At 35.7% G+C, this 17,572-nt stretch overlaps 1 protein-coding gene and 1 pseudogene across 2 annotated transcripts in view; both read left to right on the top strand.

The window, feature by feature from the left end:
- Positions 1-17,572, top strand: part of LOC111147825 (pleckstrin homology domain interacting protein) — a 134,391-nt gene that overhangs the window by 28,570 nt on the left and 88,249 nt on the right. For both annotated transcript variants that reach the window (XM_022504077.1, XM_022504076.1), the window contains exon 7: positions 5,021-5,181. In XM_022504077.1, coding sequence (XP_022359785.1) covers positions 5,021-5,181 — 161 coding nt within the window. The remainder of the gene's footprint in view (positions 1-5,020; positions 5,182-17,572) is intronic.
- LOC111147718 lies at positions 11,142-11,637 on the top strand (annotated as a pseudogene).

The raw sequence follows: 17,572 nt of genomic DNA, 5'->3' as shown, positions 1-17,572 counted from the left end.
GGTAGAAAAAGATGAGTAAATGAAAAGTCTGGAACAAATGGTTACTTGGAGGAGAAAAAATATCTTTAGAGGTTCACCCCAATATACACTAAAAGTCCAGATAAATTAAAGAGGTAAGTGAGAACTTTAAACCACAGGGAAGTAAAAGAAGATGTAAATGGATATTTATTATACTGTTGGCTGGTTAGGACTCTTCATATTAAATCAGTAGAAGAAATTATTTTAAAAAGGAAAAAATATTGAAAGAATTGACTAAAATTTGTGAAATTGTGAGATGCCAAAGAACAGCATTAATATGAAAGTCAAGTATATTGTGGAAAATGTTTCTAGAAATATAACTAGGGGCGCCTGGGTGGCTTGGGAAGAGTCCTACATCTAGCTCCCTGCTCAGCAGGGAGTCTGCCTCTACCTCTGCTTCCCCTCTCCTTGGCTTGTGCTCTCTGTGCGGTCTCTCTCTCACTTTCTACGAAATAAAATCTTAAAAAGAGAAACATAACAGAGAAATTAAAGTTGAGAGAGAGAGAAACTTCCTTAAAGTCCCCCTAGTATCAGGTTCGAACACAAGTCTGTCAAACTTAAAGGTTAACTCTTATTTCATTAAGGAATACAGCAGAGCTGTTAAAATGCTGTTTATGAGGAAAATCTTTATAAAAATTTTAAAAGTGACTGATAGAATTAATGGATTTTTCTTCTTTCATTTATGTTATTTTCTACACTGAGTACACATTAGTGTTATGATTAGAAAAAAGAATTCTTGAAAAATAAGTATAAACTGGGAAAGAGTGACTTGGGGGGGGATTTGATTTATTGTCCTTGAACTTAGAGAAGTAATGGGTATGAATCTACTGGTTAGATAGGTATGTAGTTATATCTAACATTAAGAAATTGTGGGCCTTTTGTTAATCTCTAATAGCTATGTAGATTTGTGCACATAGACTTTGTTTCAAAGATTGTTTTGAATGATTTGCTATTGATGACAGTGTTCATTTTGTTCCTTTTCTCGCTTCAAATTTTACTTATTTATTTAGTTAGTTTCACTTTTTTTTTTTAAGATTTTATTTATTTGAGAGAGCGTACAAGCAGGGGGAGGAGCTCAGGGAGAGGGACAAGCACACTCCATGCTGAGCACCCGCTCGCTCCTCAACCTGGAGATCATGACCTGAGCCAAAATCAGAAGTCGGTCATTTAACCAACTGAGGCACCCAGGCACCCCTCTTCGTATTTTAAAGAGACTGATATTTCAAATGGGTAACAGTGATTTCTGGAACGTTTATTTTATTTACAGTTCTATTTTACTAGGAAATTGAGTAAAATATGTTTACTTTTCTCTTTCCCTCCAGATTAAATCTATTTAGCAGAGCAGTTGAAATGAAGAACTATTTAGGGAGATTCTGGGTATATAATCTGTTCAGTAAATCCTCCATTTTAGTTTTATTCCTTAAACCTAATTGTTTTATTATATGTGTAATTTATTAAATTCACCAAATGCATACTGATTATCTACTGAGTGCCAGCCATCATTGTCAGTTTTTAGGCAATATTAAGGACAAAAAAGACAAAATCTGGTACATACAGAGTTTATTATATAAATTGTAGGGGTGGGAAACGGGCAGGAAATAAACAGTGAACATATGAGCAAATAAATATATGCAATCTGTTGATAAGTGATGGAAAAAGAAATACAGAGCTGAGTAAAGAGGGACCAGGTGTTCTAGGTGGTGGTAGGGAATGAGTTGCAGTTTTCAATAAACTGATCAGGTTAGGCTTCATTGAGAAGTGACAGATCTGAGAAAAACGTTGGAGAAGGTCAAGTAATTAGCTATATGTGGGGAGAGTGTTCTACCAGAAGGGAACAGCCAGAGACCCCACATGAGGAACATTCCTTCTGTGTTGGGAGAATGGGGCAGGGGATTAGAGTGGCTGGAGCAGATTAAATAAAGGGTTTCAAGTAGTAAGTGAAATCAGAGAGATGATGAGAGACAAGATTATGCATGGCCTTAATAGGCTTGATGTGTAAAGGATTTGGTATTTATTCTGAATGAAAGGAAGATCATTGTAGTTTTGAGCACAGGAGTGATGTTATGAGGTAACCAGTTAGGTTGCTTCTGAAGTTCACTACAATCTTACTAGCAGAGGTGACGTTTTAACTGGCCTTAAGAAAGTAGGAAAGAATGTGCCAAGTGAAGGAAGATAGAAATTTGCTTTGGCAGCCTTAATTTAAGAATATTTCTCATTTCCATACTTAGGAAAATAAATGTACTTTCAAACCAAGTCCTATATGCTACTTGATTTAAGGTTAAAACTGTAATAATGTCATGTAAGGAACTTATTCCTTTGTGACCCCTTAGATATGTTTAACCATGCTCATTTTAAAAATTGATGTTCTAGTTTAATAAAATTTAAGGAGTTTCTGTAATCCAAGAGACATTTCCTTTTTACTCAAAAATCCAATTAGTCTATTAACAGTTTCTTTAGAAAGTGAATAATTGCCATTTGCCTTTCTGCCATATAACTATAGATTAAATTGAACCATCTTGTGTATGTTATTAACTAAGATTTTTTATTTAAAAAGGTTCTGCACTCAGTTGTGGGAAAAATGAATAAGACAGAATTTCTTTCCTTAGGGTATTTAAGATCTGGTAAGGGAGATAGACATTATGCAAATGGTATAGTAAAAGAAAATATGAATTCATTGGATTGGAGTCCTAGAACATCCCTCTTTCTACCTTTGTAAAAATTCTCTACCTATTTGATCTGGTTGGGCCTACAAATTCAGCCTCAGGTTAACTTCAACTTTTGAACCATACTTTTATTTTTCTTCTCTAACTCCCTCTATCAAGTTTGTCCAGCAAGTTATTACTGGCGAATTCTACATTCTGTTCTCTCTTGGTTATCTTTTAGTTATTGTTACACAAGTTTGTAATTTGTCTGAAATCAAGAACTTGGCTGGGATAGAGTCATAGAATAGATATTCAGTAGTTAATTGGTAGCCAAGCATAACAAAAGGTAGTACAGAATTATACTTTTAACTATAAATATATTTCAAATAATGTCTCTGGAAAGTTTGATTTGTAAAGCTGACTATAAAGTAGCTTTTTGAAAGGGATATTCTTTTTTTTTTTCAGTTGACTTCTGAAATAAAAATTAAGATTTAAACCCATTTTAGAAAGATTCAGGAAAAAAAAGGAAAAAAACTGTTCAAGAGAGCAGCAGCATTTCTCTTTCTCTTTGCTTAAGTGCTTTTTTGCATAGGAAATACTTGGTCAACTCTGATTTTTAAATGGTCTTTATAACGAATTTATTTTTAAAAATTTTGACATATATGCATGTACTTGATCATTAAAATAATTTTGATATTGTAATTATTTCTAGTAATCATATTTTTATACCTGAACAGTATTGAATGTCTTTAAAAAATTTGTCATTTTGAGAACTTTGTAAATTTTGTATGGAGGGAATTAACTATATCTTGGTAACACTGTCAACATTTGTGTCATTTGTCATCACTTAATTTCTTACAGATTAGACAGGTGAGTCTGAGATATCATGGATCTTTAGTATTTGGATAAGATCCTTAGTATTGAATAAGTTCTCCTTTGACAAGACAATTGATGTCTGTGGGTTTGTGTGATTCTTGATCTAAATCAGTTTGGAACCAAAACACTAGAGGAAGTCTTTTATCAGAAGATTTCTGTGCATAAGGAAAAATGTATCAGGTTTGTTAGAAACAGTAAATCACTGTTATTGTGTAACTAGCTTAAGCCTAAATAAACTAATTTACAACTGTCAGAGCTTATCTCAGATATTCCCAGATGTTAAAAATAAATGGTAGCATAGAATTTATGTGCTAATAGCAAAGAGGTATATTCTGCTAGAATATAAAATAATTGATGTAGTAAAAGAACATGTAATGTAATTATTCCTTGAAATGTAATGCAGAGCATTTTTCTACATTTCTCTTCACAAGTCCCCCCAATTTTTTTTTCTTGCTTTTAAATATAGTGTGAACCAAATACTTATTGTACAGGAATAAAACAATAAGTACTGAGATGTTTTATGTTATGCCAAGATACTTGTATTTCGTCAACTTTAGGACATAATTACTGGACTCTAAATCTAGGTTAAATGGTATTTTGTAGGTGTGTTTAAATTTCTCTGGGACTAAATTCAAGCAAGAAGCTGCAGTGCTTACTATACAAAGTAGATGGCAGTCACGGTCAGAAAAAAAAGCCTTATATTAAAAGTAATTTTAAGAAGTATATTAAAAGGAATCTATAAGTGAATAATGAGCCTGCAGATCAGTCAACATATATTTATTGAGCACCTTCTTTATCTATGATTATCACAATAGAAAATACATTCAAATAGAAAACATTTTGGGCTGAAGTCAGCACATCAGGCTCTGGACAGAAGATAAACTTCAGTCATATCTTGAAAGATGGTTAAAATGGATGAGTTGACAAAAAAGGGCTAATAGGTTCTGGAGAAAGAATCATTTTACGGGTGTTTGGCAAGATCCTCAGTTTAGTTCCTTTTTAAAATAATGCAATTAATTATTCCTCTCTCTTCATTTGTGCATAGTTTTTTAAAACATCATTTGGCATGTCAGATTTCATGTGTTCAAGAATTGCTGGTTGATGAAAAGTAGAAATTGCTGGATCCAGTTTTGACTGCTGTTGTTGGAAACTGTATCTCATGGGGGCATTTTAAAGAAATAATGTGTAAATGTTTTTGGTTTTTTAAGAGTACTAGCCAGAGAGTAAAGAAGTCTAAATTTTAATCCTAGCTTCATGTTTTACTTACTTTGTGACTTCAGTCATATAAACTGACTTTGCTTATTTATAAAATTAGGATAATTGTGCCTGACTTAATTACCCAGAAAACTCAGAGCCATAAACATGAGAAAGCATCTCTATTTTTACAACACTTGAGAAGTTGGAATATGTGAATGCTTAAAAGATGATAATTAAGAAAATTAATTTCTGTATTATACTCATTTCCCCCCTTTTTCTCTTTGTAGCGGATACCTTGTTTTCACGGAAGCTGAATGGGAAATACAGGCTTGAAAGACTTGTTCCAACCGCAGTATATCAGCACATGAAAATGCATAAACGAATTCTTGGACACTTGTCATCTGTGTACTGTGTAACTTTTGATCGAACTGGCAGACGGATATTTACTGTAAGTAATTTTTGAAGTATTATCTTAATTCATATATGGCATTGAAGAAACATCACTTATAGTTGAACTTGAAACAGAACTTTTGTGTTTTTTTTCTGCTAATGAAAAACTGGATATTCAGGTAATTTAGCTTACTATGATAAAAGATTTTACTTGAAGTTGGACTTGATTCAAGTTTGGAAAGTTCCGAAATGTTGTAGTACAGGTACAGCTATATGATGGTGCTATATTATGGATAAGTGTGAGTCCCGGCATTATATCAAATATGCAGTTTAACATGTTTACAAAAATACCATATAATAATTTAAACTCCATACCAGGGGCTTTTCGAAAGTGTGTTAAGCAAATTAGGGAGAGTATTAAATGTATCTTTTTATATTATCCTTAGTACCTCATTCTTCAGTATATTTGATGTTGTGTTTAAAGAGACTCTTTGGGCTTCCTTGCTCTTGTTTCTTTTAACCTGTTAAATGGAGAAAAGCAAAGCTTTTCAGCTTTAACTGAGAAAATTACTTTTGGAAATATTTCTGTTTATTTTTAGGTGATTAACTATTATATACACTAAGGGTAGTAGTTACTACACTCTTCATGTACTTAAATGCTACCCTGTAAGCTGAAGGTATGCATTCATTCACAAAGTTCTTAATTTTCTTTAAGTAAGAAACTGGGAAATGGAAGTTATAATGGAAATTCCTATCTCTGTCTTTGGAGAGCAGCTGCAAATTTTACACAGTTGGGTACAATTACAGATTCCTCTTTTAAATAAATATGCTTGTAAACTGAGATTTATTTATATCTGCTTCCCTACCCATGTACCTAGTCACCTGTAAAATAGCATAAACAGCAGGATGTGGGAAAGGATTTCCATACATATCTTTTCCCTGGCTCTGATCCACTCAGGCATTTGCAGATCATTTCTTAGATTAGTATTCTCCTCTTTCACCTTTTCTTTTATCTCCATTGTTCTCTATGAAGCAAAATAAAAGTGAAATTTTCTGATAGTTCATGATTTTCAAAGGGGAGAACAGGCATCTCTATATTTGCTATAAAGTGCTTGATATAGCTGTAAAAGTAATTTGTTTTCAAATGGCAATGGAAAATTACATCTACCATTTTCAAGCTCAATATACCAATATTTAAATTCACTTCTCAAAACAAAGTAAATCTGGTATTTGTAATGTTCAAAAGAATCTTTCAAAAATAGTAATAAACTGAAATAATAAGAAAAAAGCATTACATTGTGTTTGTACTTCATTTTGGTAAGGATAAAGTTATGCCATTGCATTGAGGTTATAAAAATATATGACTTAATTTTTTATGTTAGTGAAGTATCTTGTGGAAATTCTTTAAAAATGATAGGATGTTAAGTATTTATTTCTTGTAATTTATGAAGAATTATGTGTTTTGATTTGAATTAGAGAGATAATCTAGAATTTTTTGGAGGGAAAATGTAGTGAAATAATGTGCTGTTGCTATCTCCTGAGTTTATTAGAGTGGTAGGTAAGGAGCTGGAAGAGCAGCATTTTGAACCAAGGGATAGCAGACTACTCCTATGGGTCAAAGCCAACCTTCCACCTGTATTTGTAAATAAAATTTTATTCAAACAAAGGCATGTTTAGTTGTTTACATGTGTATAGCCTACATTTGCTTTTGCGCTGCCAAATGGCAGAGTTGAGTAATGACAAAGGCTGGCACATGTGAGTATTTATGACTGCAAAGTTGAGGATAATTATTGGCCCTGTATAGAAAAAAATCTGCATGTAGCCCCTGTGCTAGACATTTAATTTCTACTTTTAGGAGCTTTTAATTTGGGGAGAAGGAATGACATTTGAAGAAGCTATTTTCTGAATATTTTTCTTTAGTTGAAGACACTTTTAAAAGGGAAGAAAATTATCTCCGTATTATTTTGTAAGAGTCTTACCAGAGTCTAAAATTGATTTCTTTATGTATGTGATATAATTTACTAATTGGGCCAGACTCATAGTCTTATTTGTAGTTTTTTACTGCTGATTTGCAGTTGTAGATTCCAAATGCTATCATATGATAAGATATGTGTAGATATGGAAAGTACTGTTATTTAAAATTTCCTTGTATTTTTATGGTTATCTCAAGTGGCAATAGGATGCCTATGTGTTCACTATTCTATTAACTTCATAAAGTGGGGTGGCTGCTGGGTGTTCCCTCATTCCACTGGAAACACACTAGCCACTGACTAATGTTTTAAAAATTGGTGTTGAAAACTGATGAGATAAAGCTTTAGGATAGTAGGTCATGCATAACTAATGAGCGATTCCTATGAGAGAGCACAGTTATTTATTGGAATAACAATTCAGTAATAGATCAACCAGTTTTTACTTTTTATCTCTTTGGTATCTGAAGACCTTACACACTCCTGAAGTTTTCATGTAGATGTATTTGCAAGTTTTATTCCCAAGGGACAGATTCTCTTGGGTCCTTTCTGAGTGACAGCTAGAGGCAGTATGGATAGCACTGTGTTTAAGACCATCAGCTTTGGCATTAGATGGCTCACATTTTCTCACCACTGTAATCTCCAGTATTCTCATCTCTAAAAAAGGAGGAAGAAGAGCAATAATAATAATAATACCAACCCTACAAGATATTTGTATGACTACATGAATGGAATAATGCATGTAATTAGTATAGATCAAGATTTACAGTAAGAAGTCATTGTTTTCCCTCCTGCTGTTGATTTTATAGATAGATTTAAATAAATTTTATCCATTTTGTTTCTTAATTAAAATCTTATTTACAAATTTTGTACAGGATCTAAAATGAAGTCATTTGTAATTGATAAGTGAAATTCTGTATTAGGACAATGTACAAATATTTTGTATTAGAATTTTTTAATGGTTTTTTTTCACAGTACAATAATGAGAAGAACCCAGGGAGGGAGATAGCATAATTACTGAGTCAGATTTGCTTCCTAATTCTTAGTTTTTAAATTTGTTTTACTTGGTTTTAGAATCACTGCCTCAAATAATATTTACCAAAGAAAAACAGAGTTAATGAATTCTCTCAGGAGGAAGCCATTCACTCATAATACAAAAAAGTATGTTGAGGGCCATATAAAAAGATCCCCCGCCCTTTTTTATAGATTTATTTATTCGAGAGAGAGAGAAAGTGAGTGAGTGGAGGGAGGGGCAGAGGGGGAGAGAGAATTTCATACAGGCTCCCCACTGAGTGCAGAACCTGACATAGGTTTCAATCCCACAACCCTGAGATTGTGGGATTTCTGTCCAAGTAGAAATCAAGAATCAGATGCCCGACGGACTGAGCCACCCAGGCACCATCGCCCCTTCACAGAGAAAAAAACAAAAAACAAATGTATCTTTATTTTCAAATTAAAGCAAAAGAATATACAATATTTCCATAAATGCCCTAAGTTATGAACAATCTTCTAGACACTTGGGTTCTAGAAATGAAAGACAAAGTATCTGTCCCTGGAGAGTTTACAGATTGTCAGCAGACAATATTGATATAATTGATAAGAAGTTTGAATGGGGCTGTATAAGATACTGAAATATCATAGGAGGAGAAGTATTAAATTCAGTGTGTTGTAGGAGATGGTAGGGAAACTTCACCTCAGCTAAATTTAGCTGAATATTGCAGGCCAGGGCAAGGCATTTATAAGCCTTGGAAGAATATAACATGTAGTTGCATATTACTGGATATGGCAAAGAATAAATGTGGATTATCATTAAGCAAGAACTGAAGATATTAGTGGGGGACACAATGATCAAAATCCTTTTGGTAGTGTATGAGAGGGAGTGGGTTTTTTTCCTGAAGGCAATGGAGAGAAAATGACAGATTTAGACAGAAGAGTGAGTATGATTTCTCTTTTTAACAATCCCTTTGGCATTATTGTAAAGGATGGATTGAAACTAAATCTATATATAGAGGAATTGGTGAAAAGGTTCTGTCAGAATTGGTGAAAGTGTTCTGGCAGAACAGTGAAAAGGTTCTGTTCAAGCCATGATGAAAGAAATCATCATGGCTTGAACAGAGTCACGATAAAAGTAGGGATGGGACTAGTGGATTAAAAATAGAATCTAGGATTTGAGAGTTTCATTTGAATCTAGGAAAGAATTGAGAGAGAAGAGTATGGGATCACATGTTAGTTTTTTTTTTTTTTTTAAAGATTTTATTTATTTGACAGACAGAGATCACAAGCAGTCAGAGAGGCAGGCAGAGAGAGAGGTGGAAGCAGGCTCCCTGATGAACAGAGAGCCCAATGCGGGGCTCGATCCCAGGACCCTGAGATTATGACCTGAGCCGAAGGCAGTGGCTTAACCCACTGAGCCACCCAGGCGCCCCGGGATCACGTGTTTTTAACTTTTGTGACTGGTTAGAAAGTCTATCATTTATTATGGTAGGGATTTAAATAGAGAAATTTGTGACCGTGGACATGTTAAATTTGAGATGGTTGTCTATATTGCTAAATAAAAATATTCAAGAGGCGTTGAAAGCTCAGGAAAAAATTAAGGCCAGAGGATTCAGTTTGGAAATCATTGAACATGGTAATTGATTATACTACCTCATATATGTAGTGGCTAACTTTTAAAACAGCTGAAAGAAAAGGAGAGGAGTCAGTTATTGAGACTGAGAGCTGCTTAAGAGGCCAGAGAAAAATAAAAGAAGTGGTGTCTTAAAAGACAAAGGATTAGGGACGCCTGGGTGGCTCAGTTGGTTAAGCAGCTGCCTTTGGCTCAGGCTCAGGTCATGATCCCGGGGTCCTGGGATTGAGCCCTGAATCAGGCTCCCTGTTCAGCAGGGAGCCTGCTTCTCCCTCTGCCTGCTTGTGCTTTCTCTCCATCTCTCTAATAAATAAATAAAATCTTAAAAGAAAAAAAGACGAAGGATTAGTATTTTATAAAAGATGTAAACCTAGGGGCGCCTGGGTGGCTCAGTGGGTTAAGCCTCTGTCATCAGCTCAGGTTATGATCTCAGGGTCCTGGGATCGAGCCCCACATCGGGCTCTCTGCTCAGCAGGGGGCCTGCTTCCTCCTCTCTCTCTGCCTGCCTCTCTGCCTACTTGTGATCTCTGTCTGTCAAATAAATAAAATCTTAAAAAAAAAAAAAGATGTAAACCTAAAGTAAATGAGAACTGAAAGGCATTTTTTGGACTTGTCAAGGTCATTAATGACATTGACAAAAAACTGTTTTATTTCAATATTAGGGATAGGAGATTACAGTGCACGGAGGAGGAGTTGGGAATTGAAAAATGGAGGAGACTTGATGCAGACTGCTCTTTCAAAAAGCTTGACAATTTTTAGGGAAAAAAAGACTTAGCTGAAAATAGAGTTATTGAACTTCATAATTCCGTTATATTGTATCTTTCTTTTATGTTGCAGTGAATTTGTTTAGATGTCTCTCTCTTAATTTGTGAACTTATTAACAAAGACTTTTCTCTCGAACCTTTTTAGATCTATAATGCCTCAGAGTATCTAGTGCATACATTAGGTGTAGAACAAATGATGAATGAATCAACCAGTCAATTAGATAAAAATGAATAATGTTCTCTTTTGCAATTACCTTAGACTTTATTAGGGGAGATGTACACATATGTCTGTAAGACAGATTCCCTTCTTGTATGGTTCTTTACACGGGTCTTTTTCTGTGCTTCAAACTTGCAAAGTCCATTCATGGTTTGGAGCCTTTGTAGTAGCTATTCCCTTTGCATGAAATTATGTTTTCCAAAATATGCCCCTGTCTAATTCCTTTATTAGCAGTCCTCTGTTGAAGGAAAAATCTCTTGGAGATTTTTTCCTAACTACCTTCCCTCTCTGTACTCTACCATCATTATTTATCCCATTTAGGCACTTTACAGTATTTTTCTTATAATATGTATCACTGTATGAAATTATTATTTTTAAAACCTGGGTTTTGTGAGAGACCGTGCTAGGGGCAGTGATGCACTGGCTGACTCTGCCTCACTGAGGAGAGTAATTAAATATGGGCAGAGAAAATCCTAAGAAGCCGAGAGGCAGAATGTCATCATATGCATTCTTCGTGCAAACTCACTGGGAGGAGCACAAGAAGAAGCACCCAGATGCTTTAGTCAGCTACTCAGTTTTCTAAGAAGTGCTCAGAGAGGTAGAAGACTATGTCTGCCAAGCGGAAAGAAAAATTAGAGGACATGGCAAAGGTGGATAGGGTACACTGTAAAAGAGAAATGAAAACTTACATCTTTCCTAAAGGGGGAAAAAAAGGTTCAAGAATCTCAGTGCACCCAGGAGGCCTCCTTCAGCCTTTTTCTTGCTTTGTTCTGAGTATCGCCCCAAAAATCAAAGGAGAACATCCCGGCCTCTCCATTGGTGATGTTTCAAAGAAACTGGGAGACACATGGAGCAACACTGCTGTGGATGACAAGCTGACTTAAGAAAGAAGGCTTTTAAGCTGAAGGAAAAATACAAAGAGGGTATCGCTGTGTACTGAACTAAAGAAAAGCCTGATGCCAGGGGCGCGGTGGGAAGGAGCCATCAAGGCTGAGCGGGGCAGGGGCAGGGGGTGGGGGGGTGTCATCAAGACTGAGAAAAGCAAGAAAAAGAAGGAAGAGGAGGAAGATAAAAAGGATGAGGAGTGGGGCGGTGCTTTCTTATCTATTAAGCATTTACCCTTCCTGTACACAACTCATTCCTTAAAAAAAAAAAACAAAAAAAAAAACCTGAAAATTGAAATGTAGGCTATGTAAAATTTGTTTTTAAACTGTCTGTTGTCTTTTTTTTTGTATAGTTTACACACTATCAAATGTATAGTCCTGTCCTGGTGGTATTTTCAGTAACCACTAACTTTTCCTAGTACAGTATGAGAATTGTTAATTGACATGGAAATTGAAAGCAGGTTCTTGTTTGTGCATAGCAGAAACTAGTTTTGTGTGGGGGTGGTAGTTTTGTCATCTTCAGTTGTCTCCAGTGCAGCTAATAGGAAATAATTGTTTTATTAATGGAATACCTCTGTGTAATTGCAAAAGAAAAAAAGCTATAGCTGTATTGTTCACATTGTGAATGCTTCTGAGTAAATATAATTTTTTAATTAAAGATAGAATTGGGGTTTTATTCTCAGTAAGTTTCATTAGGCTAGACAGGGACCTTAACTGACTAAAATAGGAACCCAAGAATCTATACTGATTTAGTAAGTAAGTGAATAAATAAGTGAAAAAGGAGGAAAAACTACTGTTGAATGGTAACTGATAATTGTAGAAAGAATGATAATTTGGCAACCATTGTAGTGGTGATTGATTTGTTTGTAAGTCATCAGTGGAGGCTAAGACTGGTAGAGGATCTTATTTAAAGATCTTGGCCTATTCTTGCAATATGTTCCTACAAGGTATTAATTAAAAGGGGGAAACTTCAGCTTTACAGGGGAGAAATCTTGGAAACAACATGATAAAATTAGCTTCACATGGGCGCCTGGGTGGCTCAGTGGGTTGAGCCTCTGCCTTCAGCTCAGGTCATGATCTCAAGGTCCTGGGATGGAGTCCCGCATCGGGCCCTCTGCTTAGCAGGGAGCCTGCTTCCTCCTCTCTCTCTCTCTCTGCCTGCCTCTCTGCCTACTTGTGATCTCTCTCTGTCAAAAAATTAACTTCACTAGTGGTGAAATGAGTTGACATTGTGTGTCCCCTCAAGTGGTGCACTGAGAAATCTATCTGGTGGGATTCCTACCTAGACAGTATGACTTCTGGTCATGAAGAAATAGTAAACAGACTGAGGCTTGGGGTCATCCTACAGATTCCTGAGGACAAAAAATTGAAAGCTTGAGGAAATATTCCAGATTGAAGGAGACTGAAGAGATAATTTAACTGAAGTGTAACATGTGTTGCCATATGGGATCCTGGGGCAAAAAGGAAAAGGAAACATTGTCAAGATAGCTGACAGAATTTGAATGGGATCTGTGGATTGGGTAGCAGTTATATTAATATGGATTTCCCAACTTATGTAGATGATACCTCTTTTTTTGGGAGAAATACACACTGGGATATTTAGAGGTGATGGGGCCTCATGTCTGCAGCCTGCTCTTAAATAATACATAAAAAAAATTAATGGTAATGGGTGTGTGTGTGTTATATGAAGAGAAAGGAAGGGAAGAAAGGTGGTGATGGAGTAAATGCAATGAATTGTTAATAGTTGATTAATCTGGGTCATGGAGATATGGAAGACATTGGTACTCTTCTTGAAATTCTGTAAGTTTGAAATTAAAAATTATTGTTTCAAAAAGTGCTGTGGGGGGCACCTGGATGGCTCAGTTGGTTAAGCATCTGCCTTTAGCTCCAGTTGGGATCCTGGGATTGAGCCCTGCATCAGGCTCCCTGGGAGCCTGCTTCTCCCTTTGCCTGCCGTTCTCCCTGCTTGTGTATGTGCGCTGTCTCTGTCTCTGTAAAATAAATAAAAATCTTTTAAAAAGTGCATGAGAAGTAAAGTGAATATTCAGTAAGTTTGATTATAATGAAAAGGAGAGCAAGAGTGTAGTAATTTGTAAGAAGATAAATTTATGAAAAACTGTGGGTCAAGGGGAAGGAGCTAGAACAGCAGACTTTTGATACACAAAGGTCTTTAAGGAGGATAGATAGAATAAGTAGATGAAGATGGGATGTATAAAGAACAGTTTATTTTGATCTATTTAGAAAGATAATTAGATTCACAATGAACAGATTCTACTTTTCATTGTGAAATATTTTAGCTAAGAGTCTTGGTTAGGGAACAGAACTGGGTCCTAGAGGTACTTGATAAACCCTGGTAGCAGGGAAGGAGTGATGAATAAGGAACTGGTTAGCTTTAGCCTCCCAAATAAAGAGAGGGTTCATAGATTTGCAGTGTTACAGACTAAGTATGCATATCCTCTTTTTCTATAATAGTACTTGATATCCTGGGAGCAGGATTGGAGCAAATGATAATTACTTTGATACAGGTGGATAAGAGTGAGAAAATCAGGCATGTGTTGAAATGATTAACACTGAAGTTTAGGATAATTTGTAAGGAAAATGAAACAGAGGTCTGATAGGTAAGAAAGAAAATCAGTGGCATCTTTTTGAAAAAAAAACAAACAAACACTGAACTAAATTTAAATTATAAGCACATTTTAGCTGCTTGAAGAGCAAGCTGCTTTTTTAGCCTGAATAAGAAAACGACACATGATGTTTTTAACATTTAATTTGGTTTGTTTTAAAGACATCAAGAGTGGAATCTGACTCAAATCTGTGTAGTAGTAGCAAGAAAAATTAGAATTCTGGTTGATTTTTGTCCAGTAATGCCAGATTCTCCAAGATACCATAAGTTTAAATATCACATAATTTTTTTATTTCAAAGTAGTAGTCTTTGGTTGGTCTGCACAATTGATGCTTCTCTTTTAGCAGGGAAAGGTTTATTGATCTTTTTGCTTTTGAGGTCATCTGTATAGGAGTAACCTGCTGTACTGTTCCCAAATGTATGCGGTTTTCTACTTGAATAAGTCAGCCATTCTTTAGCATTTACTATTCCACCCTGTAAAGTATTTTCTTCATCATTGAATAGTTCGTACAGTTGTCACTTCTCGTTATCTAGCTTTTATTTTAAATAAGCAAATACATAGTTACAAAAATAAGTAATTCAGTTAAGCCTTTAAAACTTGCCTTCCAGGGGCGCCTGGGTGGCTCAGTGGGTTGAGCCGCTGCCTTCGGCTCAGGTCATGATCCCAGGTCCTGGGTTCGGGCCCCGCATCGGGCTTTCTGCTCAGCGGGGAGCCTGCTTCCTCCTCTCTCTCTGCCTGCCTCTCTGCCTGCTTGTGATTTCTCTCTGTCAAATAAATAAATAAAATATTTAAAAAAAAAAAAAAAAAAAAAAACTTGCCTTCCAGAAACTTAAATTTGGGGAGGATAGATTTTAGATTCTGCTTTAGTTTCTGCATAGAGCCCTGTTACTGAAATTATTTCATAAAGTCTTCATAACATTAGGTAGGGCATTTTTTTCTAGATTCTAAGGAGAATTTTAATGCTTAAGTCCATGAGAAAGTAGAAAACCATGTCAGAGACCTGTGGAATTTTTCTTTGCCAGAATACAAAAGTCGCATTGGTGGTATAGTGGTGAGCATAGCTGCCTTCCAGAGTACAAAAGTCAAATATGTACCAGACATTGCCTAGGCTTTATTCATGGAGAATGTCCTTATTTGCTTTTATCTATCTATAGTTACCTCCTACACTTTTTATTTTGGGCAAACTTCAAAGTTTACAAGAGGGATTCACAAAATAGGGTTTATTGTTCTAGATTTAAAAAAAAGAAGAAGAATTAACCCACAGTGGAAGAGATCCTGTTGCATCTAGAAGGAAAGGTCTTTGCTGCCACTATCTCCATAGTCCACTTAATATTTAAAATTTTAAGAAAGAGAGAAAAAACTGATTTTTTTAATTTTATTTTTTTCAGTGTTCCAAGATTCATTATTTATACACCACACCCAGTGCTCCATGCAATAATAACATGCATGCCCTCCTAATATTCACCACCAGGCTCACCCATCCCCCCACCCATTTCCCCTCCCAAACCCTCAGTTTTTCAGAGTCCACAGTCTCTCACGCTTCATTTCCCCCTCCAGTTTACCCCATTCACTTTTCCTTTCCTTCTCCTAATGTCCTCCATGTTATTCTTTATGCTCCACAAGTAAGTGAAACCATATGATAATTGACTTTTTCTGCTTGACTTTTTTCTCTCAGCATAATCTCCTCTAGTCCTCTACATGTAGATACAGAAGTTGGATATTCATCCTTTCTGATGGCTGCATAATATTCCATTGTGTATATGGACCATATCTTCTTTATCTATTCGTCTTTTTGGAGAGGATGTGGAGAAAGGGGAACCCTCTTACAGTGTTGGTGGGAATGCAGGATGGTGTAGCCACTTTGGAAAACTGTGGAGATACCTCAAAAAATTAAAAATAGAGCTACCCTATCTATGACCCTGCAATTTGTACTACTGGGTATTTACCCCAAAGATACAGATGCAGTGAAAAGCAGGGCCATCTGTACCCCAGTGTTCATAGTAGCAATGGCCACAATCGCCAAACGGTGGAGAGAGCCAAGATGCTCTTAACATGATGGAAAAAACAGTGATTCTTAAATGTAATGTCTGATTCTATTTTCTTCCTTTGTCCTAAGTGACAGAGCACATTGATTAGAAAGGCACATAGTTTTATTGTATTTGTGGCTTCTTAAGGTGTGGCAGTGGAATAAACAAATTTATAGGGTATCTCATGCTAAATTCTTATGTTTTGGCAAGTCTAAGTTTTGTTGAAGTCCCACTCTTTCTTACCAGGCATGTTCATAAATAATACCTACACTGCTATTTTTTTCAGAATAAAGATAAGGTAATTGTTTTTGCTTCTTTGGCTTTATCCTTGCATTGAAAATGACGTCTTCACATTAAAAAAAATCTAAAAAAAAAAAAAAAAATCACTGAAAATTTGGTGTAGCTAAAGCTACACATTCTTTTCATTGTGATTTTTTTTCCAGATTTTTTTATGCAAGTTGGACTTAGACAAATAATAACATATTAATGAGCACACTTTCCACAATAATTATGACAAGTTTACATTATTGAAGAATTAAACTAGTGATACACTGCTCTCTTATGTTTGGATGGTGTTAAACACTAGTGTAATATTTAAAGATTTTTTTTTTTTTTTTTTTTTTTATTTATTTGTCAGAGAGAGAGAGAGAGGGAGAGAGAGCGAGCACAGGCAGACAGAATGGCAGGCTGAGGCAGAGGGAGAAGCAGGCTCCCTGCTGAGCAAGGAGCCCGATGTGGGACTCGATCCCAGGACGCTGGGATCATGACCTGAGCCGAAGGCAGCTGCTTAACCAACTGAGCCACCCAGGCGTCCCCTAGTGTAATATTTAAATTTGATTTAGCATTTTCAATTTTGCACCTAGCTTAATGGTGGCTAAAATACTACAGTAACCAAGTCTTACCTGCCTAAAATTTTTCTTTAGCTATGTTACTGGGTTAAATCCAAACTCTTTAACAGGTGTCTAAAACCCTCTGTCAGTCTTCCTCAGATAAAACCTTTCCAGCTTAATTTCTTGTTATTTCCACTTATACTTTGTACTCCTAGCTTTTGTTACTTTGCTAGTCCCCAGTCCCTAAGAGCAATATTTAGATGTTATTGAAGAGAAATGACTACTCTGTTCTCCCCCTAGGCATTGGAGCTTTGCTGAAAAAACTTGTCAGTTGAGGTTTTTCTGAAATCATCCTCTCTGATTTTAGCAGAACTTTCACTTTTGCTCACAGATTTTTTTCCTTTTTTCTTATTACTGTTATCCCACTTTATTTCCAAACTTTATTCACTTTTTTTGGCTCCTTTCTTTTGTTTCCCCCTTTTCCCATTTTAGGAAATAATCCTCAGATAT

This window comes from Enhydra lutris, unplaced genomic scaffold (genome assembly GCF_002288905.1).
Source record: "Enhydra lutris kenyoni isolate GAN:26980312 unplaced genomic scaffold, ASM228890v2 scaffoldscaffold17, whole genome shotgun sequence".
Taxonomy (NCBI): Eukaryota; Metazoa; Chordata; class Mammalia; order Carnivora; family Mustelidae; genus Enhydra; species Enhydra lutris.
Note: the sequence above shows the minus strand (reverse complement) of the source record. Positions and strands in the feature narration are given on the sequence as shown.